Genomic DNA, 13,438 nt, shown 5'->3' with positions numbered 1-13,438 from the left:
CCTAAGACAGTCTACAAAGCTTGCGCAAAAATACCAATATACAAAAAAGAGACCGTTTCTATGCTTTATTAGACGCTTTTGTAACAGTCGTTAACAAGTATATTTGCTTAAGTCAATTAATTGTGTTTCATAGACGCCTTTCGATGGGGGCGTAATGCAAAAACATTTGTGTAATTTGATTAAGTGAACGATAAATATTACTAGTGGGCCAAATTAATCTGAAGTTCGCTTCTGTGTTGCTTTGGGACTTTAACCCACACGATTGAAACAGTCGTTTTCTTAAAATTTTCCCCGACGTTGTTTTACTCTTCTCTCTAAGAGGCGTACTGTTTTTCGCTTTGGTTTTGCGAAACGCAAGATCTCTTGAAGATAAAGTGCTGGCGCCCATGCTTCGAGTAAACACGGGGCCGGATACAAGGTGTCTCGAGTGTCGCAACTCGCGAACTTCCGAGTTGAGACCGAGGTTGCGCAACAGAAAACAGAGCGGCCCGGCAGAGAGCTTCGAGGTGGCGTTCGTGATTCCGCGTCTGAGCCCACACCGACTCCCGCGTCCGTTTAGTTCGAAACGTGGCAACACAAACCTGCTCCGATAACGAGCAAAGAAAAGAGAAGTTCCCACAGCTGCGTGGCAGCCGCTAATGCGTCAGGGGAACCCGCCGGCCCGTTCGCTGGGCGTGTAAGGAAAGAGAAATCTGAGCTTCCGAACCATCGCTTTTCCTTTTCCTACGCTCCGCAGCGTGTGCAACGTGCGACTCCCAAAAAACCTCTCGGGAGCGTAGCGTCGTGAATCACGCTTGCTGCCGTGACAGCGGAGCATGTTTCCTAAATTCCGCATAAGGGGGGGGGGGGGGGGGGGCAAGCGCCCAACACCTCCTCCGTCTTCTGTCTCTCTCTCTCTCTTTGGCGGGAGATGGAGAGTGATTGTAGGGAGGAAGAGACAGGGGGGCAAAACTCGCACGTGGTGTATAAGGAAGGCTCTGGCGAAAAGGCGCGAAAAATAATTGCCTTTCGCTCCACACGTTTCGTGCACCTGTTTTTCGGCGGCGACGGCGACGGCGCCCTCCGTGTGCGCGGTAATCTCCCAGCAAAAGAGGAAGAAGGCGCGTTAGTTAGGGAAAAGCTCGCGCTCTTCGCTCCGGGGCGTCCCCTGCCCCTTTTTCCTTCGGAGCCGATCCTCGCGGAAATTGGAGATTCCCTCGAGCGAAACGCGTCTGGCGAGAGAAAAACGAAAGCGGTGTCGAGTTTCCCCTGTTAGCGCTCTCTTTCGCTCTCTCTCTCGAGTCCCTCCTCTCGTGACCCACCTACGCCCACACCAGACCGTCGGCGACACATCCAGCCTCCCCTTCCCGCCCCCTCCTTTCCCAGCTCGCCGCTTTCTTCTGTGTGCCACGTGATCGAGCCTGCACATGAGCGTGCTCCAGTAAACACGTGCTCGCCGCGTTGCCCCGGCCAGAAAGTCAGTAGCCGCCAAGAGAGTCCCCCCCTCCCCACTCTCCTCCCCGCCCAACCTCTTTGTGGTTCCTCACCCCCCCCCCCTACATCCCTTGCCTACTATAAAGGGTCTGTCAAAGCCGTGAAGGTCAATCGCCTGCGGGTCTGCCCGCTCCCGTTTTGTCTCTGGTTGTTGTTGGGACGGCCCGTTAGGAGAAGCATTCTCTGCGGGAGGTTCCGTTCCGAAAAGTGCATCTTGTAGATGGGGGTTGGGGTCTCCGGCGCCGAACGAACGCTCGGCGTTTCCCGTTTTGGCCGGCCGTTGACGAAAACCACAGATGCTGCCGCTTGGCACGTTGCTTTCCTCGTCGGACGCTTCGAGAGCGCGATGCTCAAGTGAGCCGCCGCCGGAACATGTGCTGCTGCATGCGGAGGGGGTAGTCGGAGGAGCCAACGGCACACACGCTTGATCCCTTTACGCACGCGTTGCCGCGGCGCACTGTTTGACGAGCCAGAAGGGAATGAGCGTTCAAAGTGAGAAAAACAAAAAAAAAAAGAAAAGAAAGAAAGGAAAAGAAAAAACGGAGTCGGGGATTGGGGAGGAGTGAAGAATGTGGCGTTTGCGGTCACTGCTGTCTCTCCGGAAGAAGAAGAGAGGCGTGGCTCGCGATCCGAGAGGCCGAAGAACCACTCCTTCTCCTCTGCACTTCCCCCTCCCCACACACCCACACCCCTTCCCCCATTTACTACACACTGTTGCCGCCGCTCGAAATCTAAACTCCGGGAGCTGCTGCTGCTGCTGCTTCGGCGGCGTCTTGGGCATGATCCTAATTTCTTCGTTCGGCGACGAAGAACAGGAAGCCACCCGCCAAGCCGGAGGGAGAGAGAAGGACGGTTTAGGAAAGCAAGGCCGCGCAGCCGCCGCGCTTGTGTGGCGGGCAGCCCGAGAGAATGGAGAAAAAGAAAGACAAAAAGAAAGAGCAAGCGATGTGGCCGGGGGTTGTATGGTCGGCAGGGAAAGAGAGAAGCGATGCGCTGGGTGAGTGTCAGAGGGGGTGGGGGTTCAAGATGTGAAGTATACTACACGTGCGCCGCGCACTACGCCGAAGCGAACACAGAAAAGCGAAAGAACGCAAGACGGGTGTCAGAAAGAGGAAGGCGCGGGGATACAAGAAAGAGAGGAGGAGGAGGAGGAGGCTGGTGTTATGCGGCCGTTTTTATCGCTGGTTTATTCTTCGAGGCTCGATCGGCGCTGCGGCCCGTCGCTTGACAGTGAACAAGCCTCCCGTAAGCGTTGGCCGCGCGTTGTATGGTGGCCGGAAAGAGACGGTGTTCCCTCGCTGCCCCTGCACCACCTCCAACCCCCCCCCCCCCCCGACCCTCACCTCCTCTAGCTCGGTCGCGGCTTCGAGCCGGACTCGTCTCTTGTTGCTTCTTGCTGCTTCGCTCGGCCCCGCATGGCTTTCCCTCGCGAGCCTGCTGCTTTGCCGCCTGCACTTGTGCGCAGGGACGGCAGAGGGCCGGGATGGGAAAGGAGGCGCTGTTTAGACAGAGCGGAATGGCCTCGGATAGAAACAAAAGACGGGTCAAAATAAAGAAGAAAAAAAAAGCGAGAAACGCACGCACCCACCAGGCTTTCGGGAAAAATGCGATATACGCTACACCGAGGTTCGCGCAGGCCGCGGTTCTCGCTGTCTTTTTTTTTATTTGTTGCTTCTTTCTTCCGTCGATCTGGCGTTTTCGTTTTCTTTTCCCCTCTCCTACTCTCTCTCTCTGCCTTTCTATCTTTTTCCGCGACTCATTTCTTGAACCATGCCGGCTCCCGCTGTGTAGCGGAGACGCCCCCCCTTCACGACGCCGCGATTCTGGGTCCCCGGTTGCTTTCGTCCCTAATTTGCGGCCGTACTTTCTTTTTCGCCGTCACTGCGCAGGCGATCCTCGCCGTTGCTGCCGCTGCTGGCACCCTGAAGGAGCAGAGTGAGTCCACCAGCCTCCTCTTCTACGGGGGGACGACGCTCGCAACTTCGCAGCTGCTTCCGTCCGGCGGAGCTCCTGCCACCCAGTAACGACCTCGGCTCGTGTCCGTGGGCCCGCTTTTGAAGACCGGCGTCGAAACGGCCACGACTGCGCGCCATGGTGGCGAGCTGAGACTTGTGCTGGTGTTGCGACAGGTGTGCGTCGTGAACGAAGCGAGCAGAAAGTGCGCGCCCTGTTTTTAGTGTTGTGTGTCCCGAGGAGCTGCGAAAGAGAGCCATGAGATTGTGCACCGCGGCCGGAACTGTGGTCCTGGTGGCCTGCCTGGTCTTCGACGCGGCACCGTCGCCGTTCCTCGCCTGGGCCTCCCGCGTCGAACTCAAGGAGAACGGCTACACGGGAATCGTGGTGGCCCTGTCGGCCAGGCTTCAAGGGAACGTCGCCGGCCGTCAGCTCATCCCGCCGCTTGAGGTGAGTGCTGACGCTTAGCAATTATGAAGCGATCCATGGCGTAATGCGAAATGCCCGAGCGAGTATACCGTTACGTGAAGAATGTATTGATCAATTGATTGGTTTCATTAACTCGAGATGCTCTGCAGAGAAGTAAAAAAAAGAATCAAGAAAACGCCACTCTTAGCCATAGCCGATGTCTTCCCAGCACATTAGACAGGAACAACAGAATGCATACACGGAGCGCTGTGTGTGTCCGTGTCTAATGCGTTGCAAAAGCTTCTATTACGGAGCCCCAACTGACCCAACGCTCAACTTTAGTGAACTGTTGAGTCTATGACCGAAATTAGTCGTTGCTCAGCGTTTCGACTGTGTTGATTGGCTGTAAGCAAAATACATGCGTACGCTTCCTCGTAAACGCCCGCACACGCACACTCACGCACAAGAAACAGGTACGTACATTCATGATCACAGCGACAAGGACCAGTGGTTGCAAGCATGACCAGAAGATTTATTGAATGGCGCGTCTGAGCAGTCACAACAGCCTTCAGGTTACCTTGGCGTGGTTGTCATGGCCACGCCAGAGGTAGATCAAAATGTCGGTTCGATATGCTAGGAATGTCGGCATGAACGTTTTTTTCTTTATTCGTCATTTCACGCGAGATTGAGTGGAATTAGTAGGTTGCATGCTTGCTCGGAAACGTAACGACAATACGCTCTAGTATCGACAAGGCGATCAGGCCGATGCAGACAGTCTTGGCGCCTTTTCTTTTTTTTTTTTGAAATGCACGCACAATCAGCCATACGCCCACACAAACAAATCCCCTCTTGCCATGACGTGGCATTTTGCTTTTTTCTTATCTTTCTTATTCGGACGCTATGACGTCAGCCACGCGCGCGAGCACCTTATCTTGTAGCGAGTGTAGGTGTAAACAAACGAAACAAATCGGCCTCCCTACATATACTGCACAGCCACGAATCGAACTGTATAAGTTTTTTTTCGAGCGCCCTCCGAAATAAATCAATTACCGAGGTCGCGCTCATTAGCACGCGCCTGTTTTCCATAACGTTCGCCGCGCCTCGGGGTGCGCCGCCTCTTATCGGAAAACTGCGAAGCGGCCGACTGAGGTTGAAAGCAATGGCTGCGCTTAGTCGCCCGCGACACCGCAGGCATTGCACTCGGCGCTATCAGCGCCATTCCAATCAAAAGCGTACATGCATTGGTGAACGCGACGCCCAAGCGTAAGCTATAGAACCATACTGTAGAAACTATAGAACATATAGTGTGGTACTGCCGATCTTTTGAATATGAAAGGCATGACCTCTGCACAGCTCTCAACCAGTTAGATAGAAAAAACCGTTCACCTTGAACAAGATCTTGGGACCGTGACCTTGCATATCGCAGCTGCGAAATGCCACAGAAGCGCTGCTGCGAGGTTTGAAAGCTACCGGATTGAGAGAGAGAGAGAGAAAAATAACTTCATTGCTCAGTTAATCGGAGTTATGGCAAGTCTGGGTGGGGCCCTCAGTCCAGGACTCCACTGGCTCTTGCGGCTCGCTGAGCTTGGTCTACCGGATTGAGTGAGCGTCCGTGATTCGCGCTGAGTGACCGAACGATATCCCCAGTGGACTTTCCCTTCTTTTATCTTTCCGTCCCTCCCCTTTTCCGTTTCCCCAGTGTAGGGTAAAACTCGCTTGCCATTCCTCTTTCGAGAGCCGACGCAGCGAAAAAAGCTTTCCGCACTCTCGCGTGACCTGACATTAGCTCAGTGGAATTCATCCAATTTCACAAGTGCACGCCTTCCTACCCTGGACTCTAACTCACAGCTCCGTATTCCGCCCGACCTTCCACGACGTGACTGCACCCTTCTATAGTCCGTCTATGGCTTGGAGTAGCATTTCCGTATGCGTACTCCTTTCTTATCGGAATGGTCAACAGCCCACTTTGTGACTTCTGCGGGTGCAATGAAACAATCGCGCACCTTCTTTGTGAGTGCCCTCGTTTCAACCCGCAAAGAGCAGTCCTCTCAGCCACCTTAGACAAACTGGACAAGCGCCCAATGACAGAAAACAAGACCCTTGGAAACTGGCCTACGCGATCATCATCGCGATCATCAAGGCGCTGCTGCCTTACTTAAAAGACACGGGACTTTCTGAAGAATTGTGACTGTACGCTATGTGACGTATGATTGTACGGTGACACTGCGTGACACTATAGAACGCCTTTGCAGGCCGGTTGACATTGCCCACAGAAACAGTTCGTGTGTATCGTGTGTACGTGTGTGTGTGTTTTTTTTCTCATTTGTCATGCTTTTTATCCTTTTCTCTCTCTCACCTATCGCATCCCCTTGCCCCTCCACCAGTACAGGGTAGCCAACCGGAGATAATGTCTAGTTAACCTCCCTGTCTTTCCTCTGCCTTTCTCTCTCCCTCTCTCTATCCCCAAAACTCACCCTTCGAATCGAAAAAAGGCGCACAGACTATGTAATGCGAATTGTCAAAGCATCCGATGAGAAACGATAGGGTCATTTCATCTGAAATCCACAGTCTAGCAGAGAAAGACATGATAGTGGAGAACTTCTGATTAATTTTGATCATTAAGGCTACGCGTGCGCAATAGGTCTCGGTACCTAACCGCTTTCTTTCATTCCGTTTTTTTTTTGTATCCCCCTTCGGATCTTGACTCGGTGGGAGGGGATCAAACCCACCAATTCGTTCGTGGGAGCAGAAGGCCATCGCCACCAGTAAGCCACCGCGCCTAGGCAAAATACTCAGATCTCTTAAACTGTGCTTTCATCATATAAACACTCAAAGCTATATAACGAAGTAGTAAACGCACCATTTGTATAGTTGAGCTCGTAATTCACGGGAACTCTGTATCACATCGCGCACACTGAGCCAGCTGCGTTCTTCTCCCACTAAATTCCTTATTACTTTTTTTTTTCTTCGGACGTGTCTGCACTAAACATCCAGCGGCAATACGCACTTGTGGGCGTCCTCCAGATAAGGGTCCTCCTCGCTCTGCCATTCCTCGTAGCGTCGAAGCGTGCCCCCGCGTTCGAAACAATCCAGCGTCCACTATACCAGGGGGACGCCTACGCAAGTTGTTCCCTCTGAAAGTTGCCCAGGAGTCATCGTGCGGCGGTCGAAAGCAGTGGCGTACTCCACAACCGCTCGGCTATAATTATTACCAAAAGAAGTATACATATAAAAACAAAGAAAAAAAAACAATAACGGAGGAAGGGTTAGCTTTGCAGCGTAGTCGATACGTAACGGCTCCTTTTGCAGCGGGCGCTCGCTCACGGAGTGGTAATTGTCTTCCGGTGTCTTGTCGCCGCGCCGGCGACACAGGGGCGCGCGCACGGCACGCGGCAGTGAGGCGAGGGGGGGTCCTAATTAGATAACGAATCTCGTTCTCCTACTGTCCCGTACGCAAGCGCTCGGCAAGGAGGAGGAGGAGGAGGAGGAAGCGCGGGAGGACAGCGAACGCGGCCTCGCTTGTGCCGTGCTCACAGACACTGGACGCCGTTTCGTTGTTCTGCTCCGCCGTGCATGAGCGCAGTGTGCGTGTCCCGGACCGTTCTTTCTTCTGCGTGACACAGGGAAAGTGAGAGAGAGAGAGGGACAGAACAAGCGGCGTGTCTGTGCCGGTGTCCAGAAAAGGTCCCGATGCGAAATGTAGGTCGCCCGTCGCGCACACCACGCGCACGCTGCGGTGCCCGGATTCGGCTCTCGGCGCTGAGACGCTGCGGGTTTGCATATGAGTGGGCTCTGCTTTGTTTCGCCAAATAGACGTGCATGCACGCGCGCGTGCCTGCAGTTTCGGCTCTTTTGTTTGGCCCACTCGCGCTCGTTACTGCGGCGTTGCTGGAGGAGGGGTAGTTTGGGCGCGCGCGTGTGTGTGTGTGTTTGTTGGTCGACAGTATAGCGAAAGCGGCAGGGTGCGAGCGGGTTCTTTGCAGTACTCGGTCGTTTCCGTGAATGAAAAAAAGTGAAAGGAGGAGGAGAGTGCGAGAGTTCGGGCGAGCTCTGGTAACCGTTCGTCCTTGCGAACGGTGCGAAGCTAAGCGAACAGCGCTGTCTTTGTTCATGCGCCCGTCCTGGTCTCTTTTGGTACTCCTTCGTTCAGGTGAAAAGTGAAAGTGCAAGTAGTGAAAGCGGCCAAATTGGGGGGGGGGAGGGGGCTGCTCCCCCTCTTCCTCTCCCTGTTGCTTCTCGAAAAGCGCGCGTGCGAATGAATGCGTAACGTCTGCTTTCTTTCTTTCTTTCTTTCTTTCTTTCTTTCTTTCTTTCTTTCTTTCTTTCTTTCTTTCTTTCTTTCTTTCTTTCTTTCTTTCTTTCTTTCTTTCTTTCTTTCTTTCTTTCTTTCTTGCCGTTGTGGCGGAGCTGTGCGTTGCCGCAGCTTCGCTTTCACTGAAAGAGCAGCAACGTGCAACCCACTCCAAGTAAACTTAACGCCCCCCCCCCCCCCCCCCTTTTATCTTCTTACTCGCCTTTCCTTGTGCCGTTCGGAGGCGCAACTCTCCTCATAAGATGAAGTCACGTTCTTGTGTTGGAACCCTTCCGGTTCTGCGCGTTGCGAGTTTGTTTTGGGCGGCGAGCGTGCACGTGCTTGGCACACACGCACACACGCGCACGCACACAAAGGCACACACACACACAAGGTGATCGTTGTGTGGAAGTGAAGAAGCAGCTCGCGGTGTCTATGTGCACTTCCCTTGTCACCCAATGTATACCAATTTCTTTCCTTAACTTCTATAAACGCGAAGCATTCTTTGCCCCATGGCAGGCACTTGCTCGTAGGAATATAGGTTCCTGTATGGCCTCGTTTCTGCCCCTTCAATGAAAAAAACAACAACCAAGAAATAGAATAAAGTATCCGATGGTTGGATAGAACCAGCGTCTCCCAGCATAAAGGCCAGATGCCATAACCGATGCTCTATGGCCTGATCGAGAGAGAGAGAGAGAGAGAGAGAGAGAGAGTAAGAGAGAGAGATAAACAAGCTTTAATGATATGCTGGGGATGTTTTAAAAACTTCGATAAAGCTCATGTTCCGCAAGAAAGATACCCTGGACGGATGCAGGCCATCAGTACTGATCCTATACAAAACTGATCCATCATGGGACATTTACATGCCGCGACGCCTCAATAGGCACGATCAAACAGGCCTACACCGCATCAGACTCAACGTGGCCTACACGAATTGCTTCAATTGCAAGATTCAACTGACGGACTCGCCAGTGTTCCTTGAATGTGACACCCATGTAGACCTGCAACATGTTCTGCGCGACTGCTCCCGCTACGTGTCAGAGAGACAGTCTATGAAGGCGGCACTGCACCTACAACGGGACTCGAGTTTGGAACTGCGGCACATTCTCGGCCCATGGCAAGAGATAGAGAGAGAGAGGAAAGGCAGGGTGGTTAACCAGAGGCGAGTTTCTGGTTTGTTACCCAGCACATGGGGAAAGGGAAAGGGGAGGATATAGCGGCTGTAAAGACGACAAAGTGCGAGAAGGTCCCATGGCAAAGCACCACCTATATAAGCGTTACAAGCCACGAATGCGCTCTATGGTATACTTAAAACTGTCGAATATATAAAAAAAGTAACTAGATGTATATAGTGCATGTTCCGAGGGAGCATGACCCCGATATTTGCTTTCACACTCTGGAGCTACCAGCTCCGTCCTGCGTAATCTCCTGATCAATCTTCAGGGCGAACGGTAGTTATTCACGTGACCCCGATGTTACTTACGCGCTCAGTGAACAACAGATTTTTGGTGGAGGATGTGGCGCAGATTGACGCCGCTTTACACTTTGCCGAGTGCCACGTCATGTGTTCGAGCAGAAGCGTAGCGGGAAGCGTTGCTTGCAGAATTGAAGTAATGCAGAGTTTTACGTTAGGGGACGCAAGCGGTTCGCGTACGCAAAAAACTAGGGGCCATGGTACTGCGCATGCGCAGTACCGTGGCTCCTATAGTTCTTGCGTATCCATCCGCTTGCGCCCCCCTAATCTAAAGCTCTCTAATATGTTACTCATTTCATTACGAGCAGTAGATGTAACGCGTTACGATACGAGGACAAACGAAGAAGTCACAGGGCCCACCTTTTGGAGTCAGAGCTAGCTCGCGCAAAGTAGGAAATAAATTCAGCAGAAATCATAGAACGCTAATGCGAGCAGTGAGAAAAGTCTGTCTAGCTTCGTAGCGTTGCCTGCTATGTATGAAACGGAGTACTAAAAAAGAAAGACAAAGGCGGGCTAACATTTTGAAACAGCACATGTAGGTTAAGAGGGGTCCTGTTGTGGAGGACTTCGGGTCAATTTCGACAATCTGGGGCTTTTTTGACGTGCACGAAAAGCACGGTACACACCGTGAACGTTTGTGCGTTCCGCCCCAATCGAAAATGCGGCCACCGCCTAAGGGTAGTAGAACCCGCGAACCTCATTCTCGGCAGCGGAACACCGCGTCTAAGCCTCTGAGCTACCTGGGAGTATAAAACGGAGTAAAGTAATTTTTCGCAGGAAACGCCCGACTTCAAAGGCAAAGACTCCCTTTCGGGATGGAGGGGCCGAGCTGCGGAATCCGCACGGTTCGCCCGAGCCCCAGTAAACACGGCCGTCGTTATGGATTGCGCTGTCCGGCGCCCTTTGGTCAGCTGCCGACACCGAGATTCATTCCTTCCGGTCAGGGCGCATCGGCTCCGCCGCGCGCGAAGCTGGCTGGCTTCGATGTGGCGGCGCGGCGTTCTGCTGGCGTATATATACGAATGTACGAAAGCCCGTGGGTCTGGAGCGCAGTATGTTTCCGCCTTTTGGGGTGAGGCGCCCGCTGGCGCGACGAAGGCGCGCCGTTTTTCACCGATGCCCGAGCCAATGACGCTTGCTCCGAACGAATTAAGTCGTTCGCACGAGCGAGGACATCGGCGCGTATAAGCGGGAATCTGAAAGGGCGTTAAAAGAGGCGCGTGATTGGTGAGGGAAGGGGGGAGTCCCATTAGGCGCGGCCGGAAAGATCCGGCGATCTCGCGTGCGCCTTTGCGATGCGGCGCTTTATTTCGCAGTGCCAAATGAAAGGAAGCGATATACGTGATCAACACAGACCTTGAGAAACGATGTTCGGTGCTCACTTGTGATGCGTGTATAATTTGTTTCCCCAGTTTTCAAAGGTTGTAACTGCGTATTTCGTTAACGTAAAATCTATCTATCTATCTATCTATCTATCTATCTATCTATCTATCTATCTATCTATCTATCTATCTATCTATCTATCTATCTATCTATCTATCTATCTATCTATCTATCTATCTATCTATCTATCTATCTATCTATCTATCTATCTATCTATCTATCTATCTATCTATCTATCTATCTATCTATCTATCTATCTATCTATCTATCTATCTATCTATCTATCTATCTATCTATCTATCTATCTATCTATCAATCTATCTATCTATCAATCTATCTATCTATCAATCTATCTATCTATTAATCTATCTATCTATTAATCTATCTATCTATTAATCTATCTATCTATTAATCTATCTATCTATTAATCTATCTATCTATTAATCTATCTATCTATTAATCTATCTATCTATCTATCTATCTATCTATCTATCTATCTATCTATCTATCTATCTATCTATCTATCTATCTATCTATTAATCTATTAATCTATTAATCTATTAATCTATCTATCTATTAATCTATTAATCTATTAATCTATTAATCTATCTATCGAGATTACCTTATATATTTATCTATCTAATCTATCTATCTAATCTATCTATCGAGATTACCTTATATATTTATCTATCTAATCTATCTATCTAATCTATCTATCGAGATTACCTTATATATTTATCTATCTAATCTATCTAATCTATCTATCGAGATTACCTTATATATTTATCTATCTCTATCTATCTATCTATCGAGATTACCTTATATATTTATCTATATCTATCTATCTATCTATCTATCTATCTATCTATCTATCTATCTATCTATCTATCTATCTATCTATCTATCTATCTATCTATCTATCTATCTATCTATCTATCTATCTATCTATCTATCTATCTATCTATCGAGATTACCTTATATATTTATCTATCTCTATCTATCTATCTATCTATCTATTTATCGAGATTACCTTATATATTTATCTATCTCTATCTATCTATCTATCGAGATTACCTTATATATTTATCTATCTCTATCTATCTATCTATCTATTTATCGAGATTACCTTATATATTTATCTATCTCTATCTATCTATCTATCTATCTATCTATCTATCTATCTATCTATCTATCTATCTATCTATCTATCTATCTATTTATTTATCGAGATTACCTTATATATTTATCTATCTCTATCTATCTATCTATCTATCTATCTATTTATCGAGATTACCTTATATATTTATCTCTATCTATCTATCTATCTATCTATCTATCTATCTATCTATCTATCTATTTATCGAGATTACCTTATCTATCTTATCTAATCTATCAATCTAATCCTTTCTTTACTCTTTCTTTTTTTCTTTGCTCTTTCTCAGACACTTAAGTTATCTACACAGATCAATTAAGCAAGGAGGTGGGAACCCTGGTCGCATCACATTCATCTACGTCAGTCAAATGCCCCGCAGTTTCGAACTAGAAAAAAAAATGGTGGGACTCTAATGAATGTTGCTCAAATTTCGCCAGACCTATATATAGTCTCAAACAATCGTTACTACCGCTCGTAGTCTTTGAAAACGACTTACGCCTTATATTGGCGTATGCGTGAATATTCGAGTGGAGGTAAATCTCATCCAGGTCACTCGTGGATACAACTTCAAAACGTCCGGGCAATCACTTTAAGGCGTAGCAAGTACACTTTGAATGGTTGAGCACTTTTATTTTTTGTTTCATTTTTGGCTTTCAAGATTTTGCTGCAGCAATATTGGTTCTGTAAAAAGGGTCCTGTAAAATGCAGGGAGCAAGGAAAAGATAAGGCGCGTCCGCGTTGACCCATTTATTTTTTTTCCCATTCCCTTACGCAGGGTAGCCAACCGGCTATTCCTACTTGGTTAGCCTCTGTCCCCTTTCCCTTTGTTCTTTCTCTGATTCCCTAATTTGTCTAAACACAGCGCTGTGAGGAATACAGTACCAGCTCATTAAACGAGGGCAAGATAGCTACAACGACTCCCTGAACAAAGTGCTTTTCCTGGCGTTTTAGACTATCGCCCCGAGTAGTAACAGCACCAAGCCTGCACGGAGGGCAGAAGCACAAGAAAAAGAAAAAGTGGATACATTTTAGCGTGCCCCTGTAGCTGCTCGTTAATTGCCTTGAGATTGATAAGCGAAAGACCTGGCTCAAATGAAAGTGCAGTTGCCTCTCAACGAAAATGGGGAATTTTTAAATTACGGGCAACGAAATGAGAAGCACCTCGATCTATTTTTCACTGAAACTCGTTTCTTTCTTCTTTTATTTTCACTTTTTCTCTTTTTTGTATTTGTGCGTTTCAGCTCGGTGCGTTTGCATATTCAGGCACCTGTAAACGCGGGGTCTGAAATGGCAGTGCCAAGCA

At 49.3% G+C, this 13,438-nt stretch overlaps 2 protein-coding genes across 3 annotated transcripts in view; one reads left to right on the top strand and one right to left on the bottom strand.

Annotated features, from left to right (window-relative positions):
• The window catches only part of LOC135916236 (chitinase-3-like protein 2), a 330,608-nt gene extending 328,354 nt beyond the window's left edge, over positions 1–2,254 (bottom strand). The window contains exon 1 of the mRNA XM_070539448.1: positions 2,186–2,254. Coding sequence (XP_070395549.1) covers positions 2,186–2,254 — 69 coding nt within the window. The remainder of the gene's footprint in view (positions 1–2,185) is intronic.
• LOC135916237 (calcium-activated chloride channel regulator 2-like) overlaps positions 1–13,438 on the top strand; it is a 558,001-nt gene that overhangs the window by 190,541 nt on the left and 354,022 nt on the right. For both annotated transcript variants that reach the window (XM_070538796.1, XM_065449547.2), the window contains exon 3: positions 3,363–3,876. In XM_070538796.1, the coding sequence (XP_070394897.1) occupies positions 3,685–3,876 (192 nt within the window). In that variant the 5' untranslated portion in view covers positions 3,363–3,684. The remainder of the gene's footprint in view (positions 1–3,362; positions 3,877–13,438) is intronic.

The sequence above is a fragment of the Dermacentor albipictus genome, chromosome 5 (genome assembly GCF_038994185.2).
Source record: "Dermacentor albipictus isolate Rhodes 1998 colony chromosome 5, USDA_Dalb.pri_finalv2, whole genome shotgun sequence".
Lineage (NCBI taxonomy): Eukaryota > Metazoa > Arthropoda > Arachnida > Ixodida > Ixodidae > Dermacentor > Dermacentor albipictus.
Note: the sequence above shows the minus strand (reverse complement) of the source record. Positions and strands in the feature narration are given on the sequence as shown.